Here is a 15,164-nt window from a genome sequence, read left to right as displayed (position 1 = left end):
ACATCAGCTGATATCTCAAAGTGCTGTACAGAAACCCAGCCTAAAACCCCAAACAGCAAGCAATGTAGGTGTAGAAGCACGGTGGCTAGGAAAAACTCCCTAGAAAGGCCAAAACCTAGAGAGGAACCAGGCTATGTGGGGTGGCCAGTCCTCTTCTGGCTGTGCCGGGTGGAGATTATAACAGAACATGGCCATGCTCTCTCCCTCTGTCTCCCTCTCTCTCTCCCTCAGCATGTTTCCCTGACATGCTCTAGACAGGGGGTTTATTCAGCCGTGTGTGTGACTATTAGAAACCTGTTGGTTTGGGCAGTGAATCACCCTGACAAAGACTTTAAAGCTGAAACCAGTTTTGATTTACACCTTGGATTTACTTCCTTCTGTTGATCCTGTTTTCATCATCGTTTCATGAACCCTGGTTGAACTGAGAGGTACAGCGAATGACAGAGAGACGGCGACGGAGCCTGTCTGATACACACACACACACACACACACACACACACACACACACACAGCCCAGGTGCTTTTGCTGTAATTGGGTCCTTTCCTCTGTGTCCTGCTGGGTCAGATGAACAGTCTGACAGATCAGACTCCTGCTAAGTGGTCTCCTCTCTCTCTCTCTCTCTGAATGGAGAGATGATTATGCTAACCAGGAGTGGCTGTGATGATGTCTCTAGGGTGGTGTAGTTCCTCTCTCTCTCTCTCTCTGAATGGAGAGAAGATTATACTAACCAGGAGTGGCTGTGATGATGTCTCTAGGGTGGTGTAGTTCCTCTCTCTCTCTCTCTCTGAATGGAGAGATGATTATGCTAACTAGGAGTGGCTGTGATGATGTCTCTAGGGTGGTGTAGTTCCTCTCTCTCTCTCTCTGAATGGAGAGATGATTATGCTAACCAGGAGTGGCTGTGATGATGTCTCTAGGGTGGTGTAGTACCTCTCTCTCTCTCTGAATGGAGAGATGATTATGCTAACCAGGAGTGGCTGTAATGATGTCTCTAGGGTGGTGTAGGTCCTCTCTCTCTCTCTCTCTCTCTCTCTCTCTCTCTGAATGGAGAGATGATTATGCTAACCAGGAGTGGCTGTGATGATGTCTCTAGGGTGGTGTAGTGCCTCTCTCTCTCTCTCTCTGAATGGAGAGATGATTAACCAGGAGTGACTGTGATGATGTCTCTAGGGTGGTGTCATCCTGTAAAGACAGGAGATGACATCATGATTACTCTGAGAAATAATATGTAATCTTCACGGCTAGTTTAGAAGCATCATGATAGTCTGTAATCTTCACAGCTCATTTAGAAGCATCGTGATAGTCTGTAATCTTCACAGCTAGTTTAGAAGCATCATGATAGTCTGTAATCTTCACGGCTAGTTTAGAAGCATCACACTTCTGTAATCTATAATTTAGCCCAAACAACTACCCTACTGTATTTATTTATTTAGCTCCTTTGCACCCCATTATTTTTATTTCTACTTTGCACATTCTTCCACTGCAAATCTACCATTCCAGTGTTTTACTTGCTATATTGTATTTACTTTGCCACCATGGCCTTTTTTTTGCCTTTTCCTCCCTTATCTCACCTAATTTGCTCACATCGTATATAGACTTATTTTTCTACTGTATTATTGACTGTATGTTTGTTTAACTGTTGTTTGTGTTGCGCTGCTTTGCTTTATCTTGGCCAGGTCGGGTGGCGGAGGCAGGGGGGTCGGGTGGCGGAGGCAGGGGGGTCGGGTGGCGGAGGCAGGGGGGTCGGGTGGCGGAGGCAGGGGGGTCGGGTGGCGGAGGCAGGGGGGTCGGGTGGCGGAGGCAGGGGGTGGAGGGCTGAGACGGGGTGGAGGGGTTGGGGGTACAGTAGAACTGTTGAGGACTGAGGTACAGTAGGACTGATGAGGACTGAGGTACAGTAGGACTGATGAGGACTGAGGTACAGTAGGACTGATGAGGACTGAGGTACAGGAGGACTGAGGTACAGGAGGACTGATGAGGACTGAGGTACAGGAGGACTGATGAGGACTGAGGTACAGTAGGACTGAGGAGGACTGAGGTACAGTAGGACTGATGAGGAGTGAGGTACAGTAGGACTGATGAGGAGTGAGGTACAGTAGGACTGATGAGGAGTGAGGTACAGTAAGACGGAGGTACAGGAGGACTGATGAGGACTGAGGTACAGGAGGTCTGATGAGGACTGAGGTACAGTAGGACTGATGAGGACTGAGGTACAGGAGGTCTGATGAGGACTGAGGTACAGGAGGACTGATGAGGACTGAGGTACAGTAGGACTGATGAGGACTGAGGTACAGGAGGTCTGATGAGGACTGAGGTACAGGAGGACTGATGAGGACTGAGGTACAGGAGGACTGATGAGGAAAGGTACAGTAGGACTGATGAGGACTGAGGTACAGGAGGTCTGATGAGGACTGAGGTACAGGAGGTCTGATGAGGACTGAGGTACAGGAGGACTGATGAGGACTGAGGTACAGGAGGACTGATGAGGACTGAGGTACAGTAGGACTGACGAGGATATTAATATGTGATGTGTGTTCCTTCCAGGAACTGGAGAACCTGAGGAAGCAAGCAGAGATCATCCCTCAACTCATGGCAGAGTGTGAGAGCATCACAGAGAAACTACAGGTACTTGAAGCCTAACCCATACACCCTAAACACTAACCCCTCAACTCATGGCAGAGTGTGAGCGCATCACAGAGAAACTACAGGCACTTGAAGCCAATAAGCTGGAACTGTGAGTCTCTCTCTCGCTCTCGCTCTCGCTCTCGCTCTCTCTCTCTCTGCAGATCCAGATTGTTCCATTACATTATACACACACACCTATTGTTTGTTGTTATTGTTACTGGGTTTATTCTGAATATTCCACATGGTTCTGTATGAATAACAGGTCCATTCGTGTTCTATTTACAACTATGATGAGGATACTGTATATCATGTTCAATGGTTGCTGTGATCCACACTGTTATTAACATGTTGTATTGTCTCCTAGAGAATAGACTGGAGTGGAGAGTTACATTCTCACCAATGGAGACTAGTTGGATCACAGTTCTGTTGGATCACAGTTCTATTTAATCACAGTTCTATTTAATCACAGTTCTGTTGGATCACAGTTCTGTTGGATCACAGTTCTATTTAATCACAGTTCTATTTAATCACAGTTCTGTTGGATCACAGTTCTATTTAATCACAGTTCTATTGAATCACAGTTCTGTTGGATCACAGTTCTGTTGGATCACAGTTCTATTTAATCACAGTTCTGTTGAATCACAGTTCTGTTGGATCACAGTTCTGTTGGATCACAGTTCTGTTGAATCACAGTTCTATTGAATCACAGTTCTGTTGGATCACAGTTCTGTTGGATCACAGTTCTATTGAATCACAGTTCTGTTGAATCACAGTTCTGTTGGATCACAGTTCTGTTGGATCACAGTTCTGTTGAATCACAGTTCTATTTAATCACAGTTCTGTTGGATCACAGTTCTGTTGAATCACAGTTCTATTTAATCACAGTTCTATTGAATCACAGTTCTGTTGAATCACAGTTCTGTTGGATCACAGTTCTGTTGGATCACAGTTCTATTTAATCACAGTTCTGTTGAATCACAGTTCTGTTGGATCACAGTTCTGTTGGATCACAGTTCTATTTAATCACAGTTCTGTTGAATCACAGTTCTGTTGGATCACAGTTCTGTTGGATCACAGTTCTGTTGGATCACAGTTCTATTTAATCACAGTTCTGTTGGATCACAGTTCTGTTGGATCACAGTTCTATTTAATCACAGTTCTGTTGGATCACAGTTCCATTTGAATCACAGTTCTATTTGAATCACAGTTCTATTGAATCACAGTTCTATTTGAATCACAGTTCTATTTGAATCACAGTTCTATTTGAATCACAGTTCCATTGAATCACAGTTCTATTTGAATCACAGTTCTATTTGAATCACAGTTCTATTTGAATCACAGTTCTATTTGAATCACAGTTCTATTTGAATCACAGTTCTATTTGAATCACAGTTCTATTTGAATCACAGTTCTATTTGAATCACAGTTCTATTTGAATCACAGTTCTATTTGAATCACAGTTCTATTTGAATCACAGTTCTATTGAATCACAGTTCTATTTGAATCACAGTTCTATTTGAATCACAGTTCTCATTGAATCACAGTTCTATTTGAATCACAGTTCTATTTGAATCACAGTTCTATTGAATCACAGTTCTATTTGAATCACAGTTCTATTTGAATCACAGTTCTATTGAATCACAGTATTGTAATTACAGATCTCTCCTCTTGAATATGATGAACATTCTTCTCATAAAGACATGGGATGCAACCCAAATGGCAACCTATTCCCTTTATAGTTTTTTATAGTATTGGGGCGGCAGGGTAGCCTAGTGGTTAGAGTGGAGGGGCGGCAGGGTAGCCTAGTGGTTAGAGTGGAGGGGCGGCAGGGTAGCCTAGTGGTTAGAGCATTGGACTAGTAACCGGAAGGTTGCAAGTTCAAACCTGAACAGGGAGTTAACCCGCTGTTCCTAGGCCGTCATTGAAAATAAGACTGACATGCCTAGTTAAATAAAGATTTTTTATAATATAAATTATAAATAAAATAGTGCACTACTTTAGTCCAGACCCCTATGGGCCGTGGTCAAAAGGAGTGCACTATAAAGGGTGCCTTAGCAGAAACAGCTGAAGTTGTCAGATATTGGTAATGGCTGGATGGGAGAGATCCAATGGCATGTTGACAGATATTGGTAATGGCTGGATGGGAGAGATCCAACAGCATGTTGACAGCATGTTGACAGATATTGGTTATGGCTGGCTGGGAGAGATCCATCAGCATGTTGACAGATATTGGTTATGGCTGGCTGGGAGGGATCCAACAGCATGTTGATAGATATTGGTTATGGCTGGCTGGGAGGGATCCAACAGCATGTTGACAGATAGGAAACACCACCTGTACGTTTAACCATTTATTAGAAAAGATTACAATGCATGTCTAGGAGCTAGGACTCTGCTCCTTCAGGGTAGCTCCCTGCCAGAACCAAGCGTTCGGGCTCTGCTCCTTCAGGGTGGCTCACTGCCAGAACCAACCGTTAGGACTCTGCTCCTTCAGGGTAGCTCACTGCCAGAACCAAGCGTTAGGAGTTAGGACTCTGCTCCTTCAGGGTAGCTCACTGCCAGAACCAAGCGTTAGGACTCTGCTCCTTCAGGGTAGCTCACTGCCAGAACCAAACGTTAGGACTCTGCCAGAACCAAGCGTTAGGAGTTAGGACTCTGCTCCTTCAGGGCAGCTCACTGCCAGAACCAAGCGTTAGGACTGCTCCTTCAGGGTAGCTCACTGCCAGAACCAAGTGTTAGGAGTTAGGACTCTGCTCCTTCAGAGTAGCTCACTGCCAGAACCAAACGTTAGGACTTAGGACTCTGCTCCTTCAGGGTAGCTCACTGCCAGAACCAAGCATTGGGATTCTGCTCCTTCAGGGTAGCTCACTGCCAGAACCAAGCATTAGGAGCTAGGACTCTGCTCCTTCAGGGTAGCTCACTGCCAGAACCAAGAGTTAGGAGCTAGGACTCTGCTCCTTCAGGGTAGCTCACTGCCAGAACCAAGCGTTAGGAGTTAGGACTCTGCTCCTTCAGGGCAGCTCACTGCCAGAACCAAGCGTTAGGACTCTGCTCCTTCAGGGTAGCTCACTGCCAGAACCAAGCGTTAGGAGTTAGGACTCTGCTCCTTCAGGGTAGCTCACTGCCAGAACCAAGCGTTAGGACTCTGCTCCTTCAGGGTAGCTCACTGCCAGAACCAAACGTTAGGACTCTGCTCCTTCAGGTTAGCTCACTGCCAGAACCAAGCATTAGGATTCTGCTCCTTCAGGGTAGCTCACTGCCAGAACCAAACGTTAGGAGTTAGGACTCTGCTCCTTCAGGGTAGCTCACTGCCAGAACCAAGCATTAGGATTCTGCTCCTTCAGGGTAGCTCACTGCCAGAACCAAGCGTTAGGAGCTAGGACTCTGCTCCTTCAGGGTAGCTCACTGCCAGAACCAAGCGTTAGGACTCTGCTCCTTCAGGGTAGCTCACTGCCAGAACCAAACGTTAGGACTCTGCCAGAACCAAGCGTTAGGAGTTAGGACTCTGCTCCTTCAGGGCAGCTCACTGCCAGAACCAAGCGTTAGGACTGCTCCTTCAGGGTAGCTCACTGCCAGAACCAAGTGTTAGGAGTTAGGACTCTGCTCCTTCAGAGTAGCTCACTGCCAGAACCAAACGTTAGGACTTAGGACTCTGCTCCTTCAGGGTAGCTCACTGCCAGAACCAAGCATTGGGATTCTGCTCCTTCAGGGTAGCTCACTGCCAGAACCAAGCATTAGGAGCTAGGACTCTGCTCCTTCAGGGTAGCTCACTGCCAGAACCAAGAGTTAGGAGCTAGGACTCTGCTCCTTCAGGGTAGCTCACTGCCAGAACCAAGCGTTAGGAGTTAGGACTCTGCTCCTTCAGGGCAGCTCACTGCCAGAACCAAGCGTTAGGACTCTGCTCCTTCAGGGTAGCTCACTGCCAGAACCAAGCGTTAGGAGTTAGGACTCTGCTCCTTCAGGGTAGCTCACTGCCAGAACCAAGCGTTAGGACTCTGCTCCTTCAGGGTAGCTCACTGCCAGAACCAAACGTTAGGACTCTGCTCCTTCAGGTTAGCTCACTGCCAGAACCAAGCATTAGGATTCTGCTCCTTCAGGGTAGCTCACTGCCAGAACCAAACGTTAGGAGTTAGGACTCTGCTCCTTCAGGGTAGCTCACTGCCAGAACCAAGCATTAGGATTCTGCTCCTTCAGGGTAGCTCACTGCCAGAACCAAGCGTTAGGAGCTAGGACTCTGCTCCTTCAGGGTAGCTCACTGCCAGAACCAAGCATTAGGAGCTAGGACTCTGCTCCTTCAGGGTAGCTCACTGCCAGAACCAAGCGTTAGGAGTTAGGACTCTGCTCCTTCAGGGCAGCTCACTGCCAGAACCAAGCGTTAGGACTCTGCTCCTTCAGGGTAGCTCACTGCCAGAACCAAGCGTTAGGACTCTGCTCCTTAAGGGTGGCTCACTGCCAGAACCAAGCGTTAGGAGTTAGGACTCTGCTCCTTCAGGGTGGCTCACTGCCAGAACCAAGCGTTAGGAGTTAGGACTCTGCTCCTTCAGGGTAGCTCACTGCCAGAGCCAAGCGTTAGGAGTTAGGACTCTGCTCCTTCAGGGTAGCTCACTGCCAGAACCAAGCGTTAGGACTCTGCTCCTTCAGGGTAGCTCACTGCCAGAACCAAACGTTAGGACTCTGCTCCTTCAGGGTAGCTCACTGCCAGAACCAAGCGTTAGGAGTTAGGACTCTGCTCCTTCAGGGTAGCTCACTGCCAGAACCAAGCGTTAGGAGTTAGGACTCTGCTCCTTCAGGGTAGCTCACTGCCAGAACCAAGCATTAGGAGTTAGGACTCTGCTCCTTCAGGGTGGCTCACTGCCAGAACCAAGCGTTAGGAGTTAGGATTCTGCTCCTTCAGGGTAGCTCACTGCCAGAACCAAGCGTCATATGAAGATGATAATATAACAACAGGCAGAGAGGACGATATGCTCTATCAAATCCCCCAAGCCAGGCGATGAACTATATGAAGTCAGAATGCGTTGTTTAATAGACCAGGTCATTCTACCATACAGGACTGACAACTAGTCAATGTGTGAATACTGTGTGTAGTGTGAGCTAATGCAGCCATATGATTATTACACATATGATGCCCTCGAAGAGGCAAGATGAGATGTCATCTTGGTACATGGGAAATATAATTGTATGTACCGTCCTGCCATAGTGACACACTGCCAGGTGCCCTCGAAGAGGCAAGATTAGATGTCATCTTGGTACATGGGAAATATAATTGTATGTACCGTCCTGCCATAGTGACACACTGCCGGGTGCCCTCGAAGAGGCAAGATTAGATGTCATCTTGGTACATGAGAATATTTGACCTATGAACCCAGCCAGCAAAGTAAATGCAGCGCCGGTGTTATATACTGCATCAGATGTGATGCAGAACAGAAGCAACATAGCTACTGGAACGTTAGGCTGACACAATCATGATCATATTAGCACTACTGATGGAACTAATGTAGGCTCCACACTCAGAATTCCAGTACCGATAGAACTAATGTAGGCTCCACACTCAGAATTCCAGTACTGATAGAACTAATGTAGGCTCCACACTCAGAATTCCAGTACTGATGGAACTAATGTAGGCTCCACACTCAGAATTCCAATACTGACGGAACTAATGTAGGCTCCACACTCAGAATTCCAGTACTGATGGACTAATGTAGGCTCCACACTCAGAATTCCAATACTGACGGAACTAATGTAGGCTCCACACTCAGAATTCCAGTACTGATAGAACTAATGTAGGATCCACACTCAGAATTCCAGTACTGATAGAACTAATGTAGGCTCCACACTCAGAATTCCAGTACTGATAGAACCAATGTAGGCTCCACACTCAGAATTCCAATACTGACGGAACTAATGTAGGCTCCACACTCAGAATTCCAGTACTGATGGAACTAATGTAGGCTCCACACTCAGAATTCCAGTACTGATGGAACTAATGTAGGCTCCACACTCAGAATTCCAGTACTGATAGAACTAATGTAGGCTCCACACTCAGAATTCCAGTACTGATGAAACTAATGTAGGCTTCACACTCAGAATTACAATACTGACGGAACTAATGTAGGCTCCACACTCAGAATTCCAGTACTGATGGAACTAATGTAGGCTCCACACTCAGAATTCCAGTACTGATGGAACTAATGTAGGCTCCACACTCAGAATTCCAGTACTGATAGAACTCATGTAGGCTCCACACTCAGAATTCCAGTACTGATGGAACTAATGTAGGCTCCACACTCAGAATTCCAGTACTGATAGAACTAATGTAGGCTCCACACTCAGAATTCCAGTACTGATAGAACTAATGTAGGCTCCACACTCAAGCAGTAGAGGATTATGGCTCATAATCCGTGACCGGTTTGAGAAGCCGTGTCGATGCAGGACTGGGCGGCCCATAGCTCAGTCCTGGCCCTCAAGCGCTGACGAAGGAACAAGAGCCGTGACGAGTTCCAGGATCTTGTCATTGGTTGCCAGCATCAGTGTTGAACAGGGGTTAGCCAGGTGCCGCCCGTGCTCAGCATGCAGGTAGCGTAACAGGAAATTGAGGACCAGGCAGTGCTAGTTCTTGTTATGACGAATGATGTTCCATTGCTAATTCTTCATCGCTGAGTGCATAAGTGCTGTTTACGTGTAAGTGTCCATAATACAATATCATGCTAGATTAAAGGGACTGAAGAACCCATAAAAGCCATCAAACAGACCGCCTCTAGCAAAGGTTAATGTAAAGCCAGCACCATTGCCTTAAGTGAACTCAAACTTGTGCTACTGAGAGAGGAGAGAGATAGTCTTGATATGCATGTTGGTCTCTGTGGTGTGGTAGCTGGTCTCCAGTAGAGACAGATCTGTCAACCAGGTGAAAGAGTTATGGCACGTTCAGATAGTAGAACAGGGGTATTGAACTCTGACCCTACGAGGTCCAGACTACTTCTGGTTGTCTGTCGTACCTAATAATTATTTGCTCCCATCTGGTGTTCTAGGTCTAAATCAGTCCCTGATTAGAGGGGAAGAATGAAAAGTAAAAGAGCAGTGTGACTGGCTTGGAGGGCCAGGTTTAGAATATCGGAGGGCCAGGTTTAGAATATCGGAGGGCCAGGTTTAGAATATCGGAGGGCCAGGTTTAGAATATCGGAGGGCCAGGTTTAGAATTTGATTTGTTTTTAGTCATTTTAAAGTATATTGAGTTAGGATTGGCCTCCCGAGTGGCACAACATCACAGTGCTAGAGGCATCACTACAGACTCGGGTTCGATCGCGGGCTGTATCACAACCGGCTGTGATCGGGAATCCCATAGTGCGGTGCACAACTGACCCAGCGTCGTCAGGGTTAGGGGAGGGTTTGGACTGGGACATTTACTTTGCTCATTGCGCTCTAGCGACTCCTTGTGGCGAGCCGCGCACCTGCAGGCTGGCCTCAATCGTCAGGTGAACGGTGTTTCCTCCGACACATTGGTGCGGCTGGCTTCTGGGTTAAGTGGGCAGGTGTTAAGAAGCGCGGTTTGATGGGCCATGTTTCGGAGGATGCATGAGTCGACCTTCGCCTCCCGAGCCTGTTGGGGAGTTGCAGCAATGAGACAAGATTTGGGGGAGAATTAATTTTGAATTGAACCCCCTGCGGGCCTGATTTTGAGAAACAAGATTCTCTGGTCTGATGAAACCAAGATTGAACTCTTTGGCCTGAATGCCAAGCATCACATCTGGAGGAATCCTGGAACCATACCTACGGTGAAGCATGGTGGTGGCAGCATCATGCTGTAGGGATGTTTTTCAGTGGCAGGGACTGTGAGACTAGTCAGGATCGAGGGAAAGATAAACAGAGCAAAGTACAAAGATATCCTTGATGAAAACCTGCTCCAGAGCACTCAGGACCTCAGACTGGGGCGAAGGTTCACCTTCCAACAGGACAACGACCCCAAGCACACAGCCAAGACAACGAAGGAGTGGCTTCAGGACAAATCTCTGAATGTCCTTGAGTGCTCCAGCCAGAGCCCAGACTTGAACCCGATCGAACATCTCTGGAGAGACCTGCAAATAGCTGTGCAGCAACGCTCCCCATCCAACCTGACAGAGCTAGAAAGGATCAGCAGAGAAGAATGGGAGAAACTCCCCAAATACAGGTCTGCCAAGCTTGTAGCGTCATACCCAAGAAGACACATGGCTGTAATCGCTGAGTAAAGGGTCAGAATACTTAAGTAAATGTGATATTTTATTTTTTATAAATTAGCAAACATTTCTAAAAACCTATTTTTGCTTTGTCATTATGGGATATTGTGTATAGATGGATGATGGGGGGGGGGGGGGGGGAAGTATTTAATACATTTTAGAGTACGGCTGTAACATAACAAAATGTGGGAAAAGTCAAGGGGTCTGAATACTTTCCGAAGGCCCTGTACATGATATATCTAAACAGACTTGTTTCTGTTTAGACTGCTGCTGCAGACCAGAGTATAACAGGGTAAGGCTGTATCGAGGGCCACGCTGTATGGATAGTATATATTTGTGGTTCTGATGTGAGCTCTATGTATCGGTAGTGACAAGGTAATACTACGTGTTTCTGAATGAGATGTGAAACTGTATGTATCGGTAGTGACAAGGTAGCGTGTTTCTGAATGAGATGTGAAACTGTATGTATCGGTAGTGACAAGGTAACGTGTTTCTGAATGAGATGTGAAACTGTATGTATCGGTAGTGACAAGGTAACGTGTTTCTGAATGAGATGTGAAACTGTATGTATCGGTAGTGACAAGGTAACGTGTTTCTGAATGAGATGTGAAACTGTATGTATCGGTAGTGACAAGGTAACGTGTTTCTGAATGAGATGTGAAACTGTATGTATCGGTAGTGACAAGGTAATACTACGTGTTTCTGAATGAGATGTGAAACTGTATGTATCGGTAGTGACAAGGTAACGTGTTTCTGAATGAGATGTGAAACTGTATGTGTCGGTAGTGACAAGGTAACGTGTTTCTGAATGAGATGTGAAACTCTATGTATCGGTAGTGATGCCATGTGGATAGTAGCTGTGTTGTTGTTCTGATGTGATCTATGTGTCGGTAGTGATGCCATGTGGATAGTAGCTGTGTTGTTGTTCTGATGTGATCTCTATGTATCAGTAGTGATGCCATGTGGATAGTAGCTGTGTTGTTGTTCTGATGTGATCTCTATGTATCAGTAGTGATGCCATGTGGATAGTAGCTGTGTTGTTGTGGTTCTGATGTGATCTCTATGTGTCGGTAGTGATACCGTGTGGATAGTAGCTGTGTTGTTGTTGTTCTGATGTGATCTCTATGTATCAGTAGTGATGCCATGTGGATAGTAGCTGTGTTGTTGTGGTTCTGATGTGATCTATGTATCAGTAGTGATGCCATGTGGATAGTAGCTGTGTTGTTGTGGTTCTGATGTGATCTCTATGTGTCGGTAGTGATACCGTGTGGATAGTAGCTGTGTTGTTGTGGTTCTGATGTGATCTATGTGTCGGTAGTGATGCCATGTGGATAGTAGCTGTGTTGTTGTGGTTCTGATGTGATCTCTATGTATCAGTAGTGATGCCATGTGGATAGTAGCTGTGTTGTTGTGGTTCTGATGTGATCTATGTGAGTAGTGAAGCTATATCAGTAATGATGATGATAGATAGATTTTGTTGTAAACTCACCTCCCTCGATCATCTGACAGCCTCACAGCGTATTTCCTCAGCCAAGCTGTCATCGGTGCGGTGCCATGTAGACCGACTATGGAGGGGAATAAAACCAACAATGACATGCCTCAAATTCTTCAGCTTCAGGTCCAACCTGGCTAGATAGAGTAGGGAGGGGAATAAAACCAACAATGATATGCCTCAAATTCTTCAGCTTCAGGTCCAACCCGGCTAGATAGAGTAGGGAGGGGAATAAAACCAACAATGACTTGGCTCTGATGCCTCCTCTCCCTTTAGACACAATGGACACAATCAGAGAACCCCTCAGCAAGCTATTAGACATAGACTCAAATAGCACTGACATTCCTGTTCAAAGCAATATTCACTAGTGGTTGTCATGACAGAATAGCTCAGAACAACACTGAGCAGCGCAGAATGCTGCTCTCTTCTCTGTCAGACACATGCAGCAACAATGGTAACAACCATCGTGATGATCACACGTTAGCATCTGCACCATATTGGATGTATTGTATCACACTAAAGCTTCATGGTCTGAAGGGGTTATATCCATTCTATTAACTCTAGCTCTATACCAGACAGTATCAGTAGTGTCTGGTCCAGTGGTCTCTATTTAAAGCAGGTTATATCCATTCTATTACCTCTAGCTCTATACCAAACAGTGTCTGGTCCAGTGGTCTCTCTATTTAAAGCAGGTTATATCCATTCTATTAACTCTAGCTCTATACCAGACAGTATCAGTATTGTCTGGTCCAGTGGTCTCTCTATTTAAAGCAGGTTATATCCATTCTATTAACTCTAGCTCTATACCAGACAGTATCAGTATTGTCTGGTCCAGTGGTCTCTCTATTTAAAGCAGGTTATATCCATTCTATTAACTCTAGCTCTATACCAGACAGTATCAGTATTGTCTGGTCCAGTGGTCTCTCTATTTAAAGCAGGTCTCCCACACAGTGATCAGGTTTCAACAGTCAGCTGAGAAATGCCACCAGGCACCAGTTTAGACCTCCTATTTTAGCCCTCTCGCTCTCTCTCTCCCTCCCGCTCTCTCTCCCCCTCTCGCTTGCTCGCTCCCTCCGCCTCTCGCTCGCTCCCTCCGCCTCTCGCTCGCTCCCTCCGCCTCTCCCCCGCTCCCCCTTTCGTTCTCTCTCCCCCTGTTCTCTCCCCCTCCATATTCTCCCAAGCTAATAAACTTTCTAAATTAGCGACTAATATACGTTATTGTCTCTTATCTGTAGGCTGAGGTGAAAGTTATAGATATTTACAACATTATGGCAGTATCTAACTTCATATTTCCAATCTCTTTAGACAGCTGAGGTGAATTTAAAACGTTATTATATCAGTCATCTAACTCCATAATCTCTGTGTCTTTAGGCTGCTGAGGTGAAGAGCAAGGACCTGGAGGATAGGATGGAGGGTCTTCAGGCCGACATCGAGGACAGCCAGTCCAAGCAGGGCAACATGAAGGGAGAGCTGAAGAAGTTCATGGACGTCCTGGATGGGAAGATTGATGAGCTGCACGAGTTCAGGCAGGGCCTGTCCAAGCTAGGGGTGGATAACTGAGGGAGGAAGAGACAGAGGAGAGGAGAGAGGGATGGAGGGATGACCGGTTAGAGATGGAGGTTTTATAAATACCTTCAGGACAGGACTCTGTGGCGCCACGCCCCCAAAGTGGAGACCACACTGAACCAATCAGCTGTAAACACACTACACAGTACAGTACAGAGAGGGAGGGATGGGGAGAAAGAGGGGGGGGGGGGGGGGGGTGAGAGAGGCCAGGGCAGGCAGGGGATCACCTGATGGTTCCATCTGGTGTATCAGTCAGTCAGTGTTCTGGAACTAGAACCTAGAGTCTTCTCTCTGGTTACTGCTCTGTCTCTGTGGGGGGGAAGACAGGTTCCAGTTCTAGAACAGGTGACAGGTTCTATAGTTCTGTCTGTTATTTCTACAGGCTGAACTAAGAGGGAAGAAAGGGTTTAAAAAGGGCTACATGTATTTAAACTACAGCTAATGCAGTACAACCACAGATAAGTAATGATCCCACACTATCCTACTGGTCTCTTTATGACGTGAGGGAAATATAGAAGATATATATACTTTTCAAGACCTGTCTTTATATTGTGGCTTCATGTCGATCTCAGGTGTGTTTAAAGACAGTTTGTTACTTGTTAGTTAATATGCGAATACACGACAAATACATGACACGGCGGTGTCATCAAGTGCCTCAGGAGAACCGGCCAAACTAGACGGATGATGACCATGCATCACCATAGTAACGCACTAATTAAATATTGCTATGAAAATTTAAAATGTTTAAACCATTATTTAAGGAATCCTAGTAATGTGACAACCACAACAGGACAACCACCACAACAACAACAGCCAACACAACAACAACAACAATGACCACAACAGGACAACAACGACCATAACAGGACAACAATGACTACAACAGGACAACAATGACTACAACAGGACAACAACAACCACAACAGGACAACAACAACACAACGACAACAACAGGACAACAACAACAACAGGACAACATCAACAACAGAACAATAACAACAACAGGACAATAACATCAACAACACGACGACAACAACGACAGGACAATAACATCAACAACACGACGACAACAACGACAGGACAATAACATCAACAACAGGACGACAACAGCAACAGAACAACAGGACAATAACATCAACAACACGACGACGACAACAACAACAACACGATAACAACAACAGGACAAAATGAGAAGAAGAGGAGAAAAAAGGAGGAAAATCTTGTTTGAAAAAAGTAGTTCTGTTTGATGACGTCATAATGACGATGACGTCATAAT

At 46.0% G+C, this 15,164-nt stretch overlaps 1 protein-coding gene and 1 long non-coding RNA gene across 5 annotated transcripts in view; one reads left to right on the top strand and one right to left on the bottom strand.

Annotated features, from left to right (window-relative positions):
* Positions 1-14,795, top strand: part of LOC110500502 (homer protein homolog 2) — a 165,048-nt gene extending 150,253 nt beyond the window's left edge. For 2 of the 4 annotated variants that reach the window (XM_036981536.1, XM_036981535.1), the window contains exons 8-9: positions 2,546-2,626; positions 13,694-14,793. In XM_036981536.1, the coding sequence (XP_036837431.1) occupies positions 2,546-2,626; positions 13,694-13,882 (270 nt within the window). In that variant the 3' untranslated portion in view covers positions 13,883-14,793. Of the gene's footprint in view, positions 1-2,545; positions 2,627-13,693 lie in introns of all 4 variants that reach the window. The other 2 variants (XM_036981534.1, XM_036981533.1) reach the window with 2 other exon arrangements.
* LOC118964974 lies at positions 5,188-6,819 on the bottom strand. The gene is made up of 3 exons (XR_005052295.1): positions 6,655-6,819; positions 5,805-6,616; positions 5,188-5,766 (listed from the first exon to the last, which is right to left on the bottom strand). It is a non-coding gene; the product is annotated as an uncharacterized LOC118964974 (long non-coding RNA).
* Positions 14,796-15,164: the final 369 nt, after the last annotated feature.

Source organism: Oncorhynchus mykiss, chromosome 6 (assembly GCF_013265735.2).
Source record: "Oncorhynchus mykiss isolate Arlee chromosome 6, USDA_OmykA_1.1, whole genome shotgun sequence".
Lineage (NCBI taxonomy): Eukaryota > Metazoa > Chordata > Actinopteri > Salmoniformes > Salmonidae > Oncorhynchus > Oncorhynchus mykiss.
The sequence above is the reverse complement of the archived record's forward strand: the minus strand, read 5'-3'. Positions and strand labels throughout refer to the sequence as shown.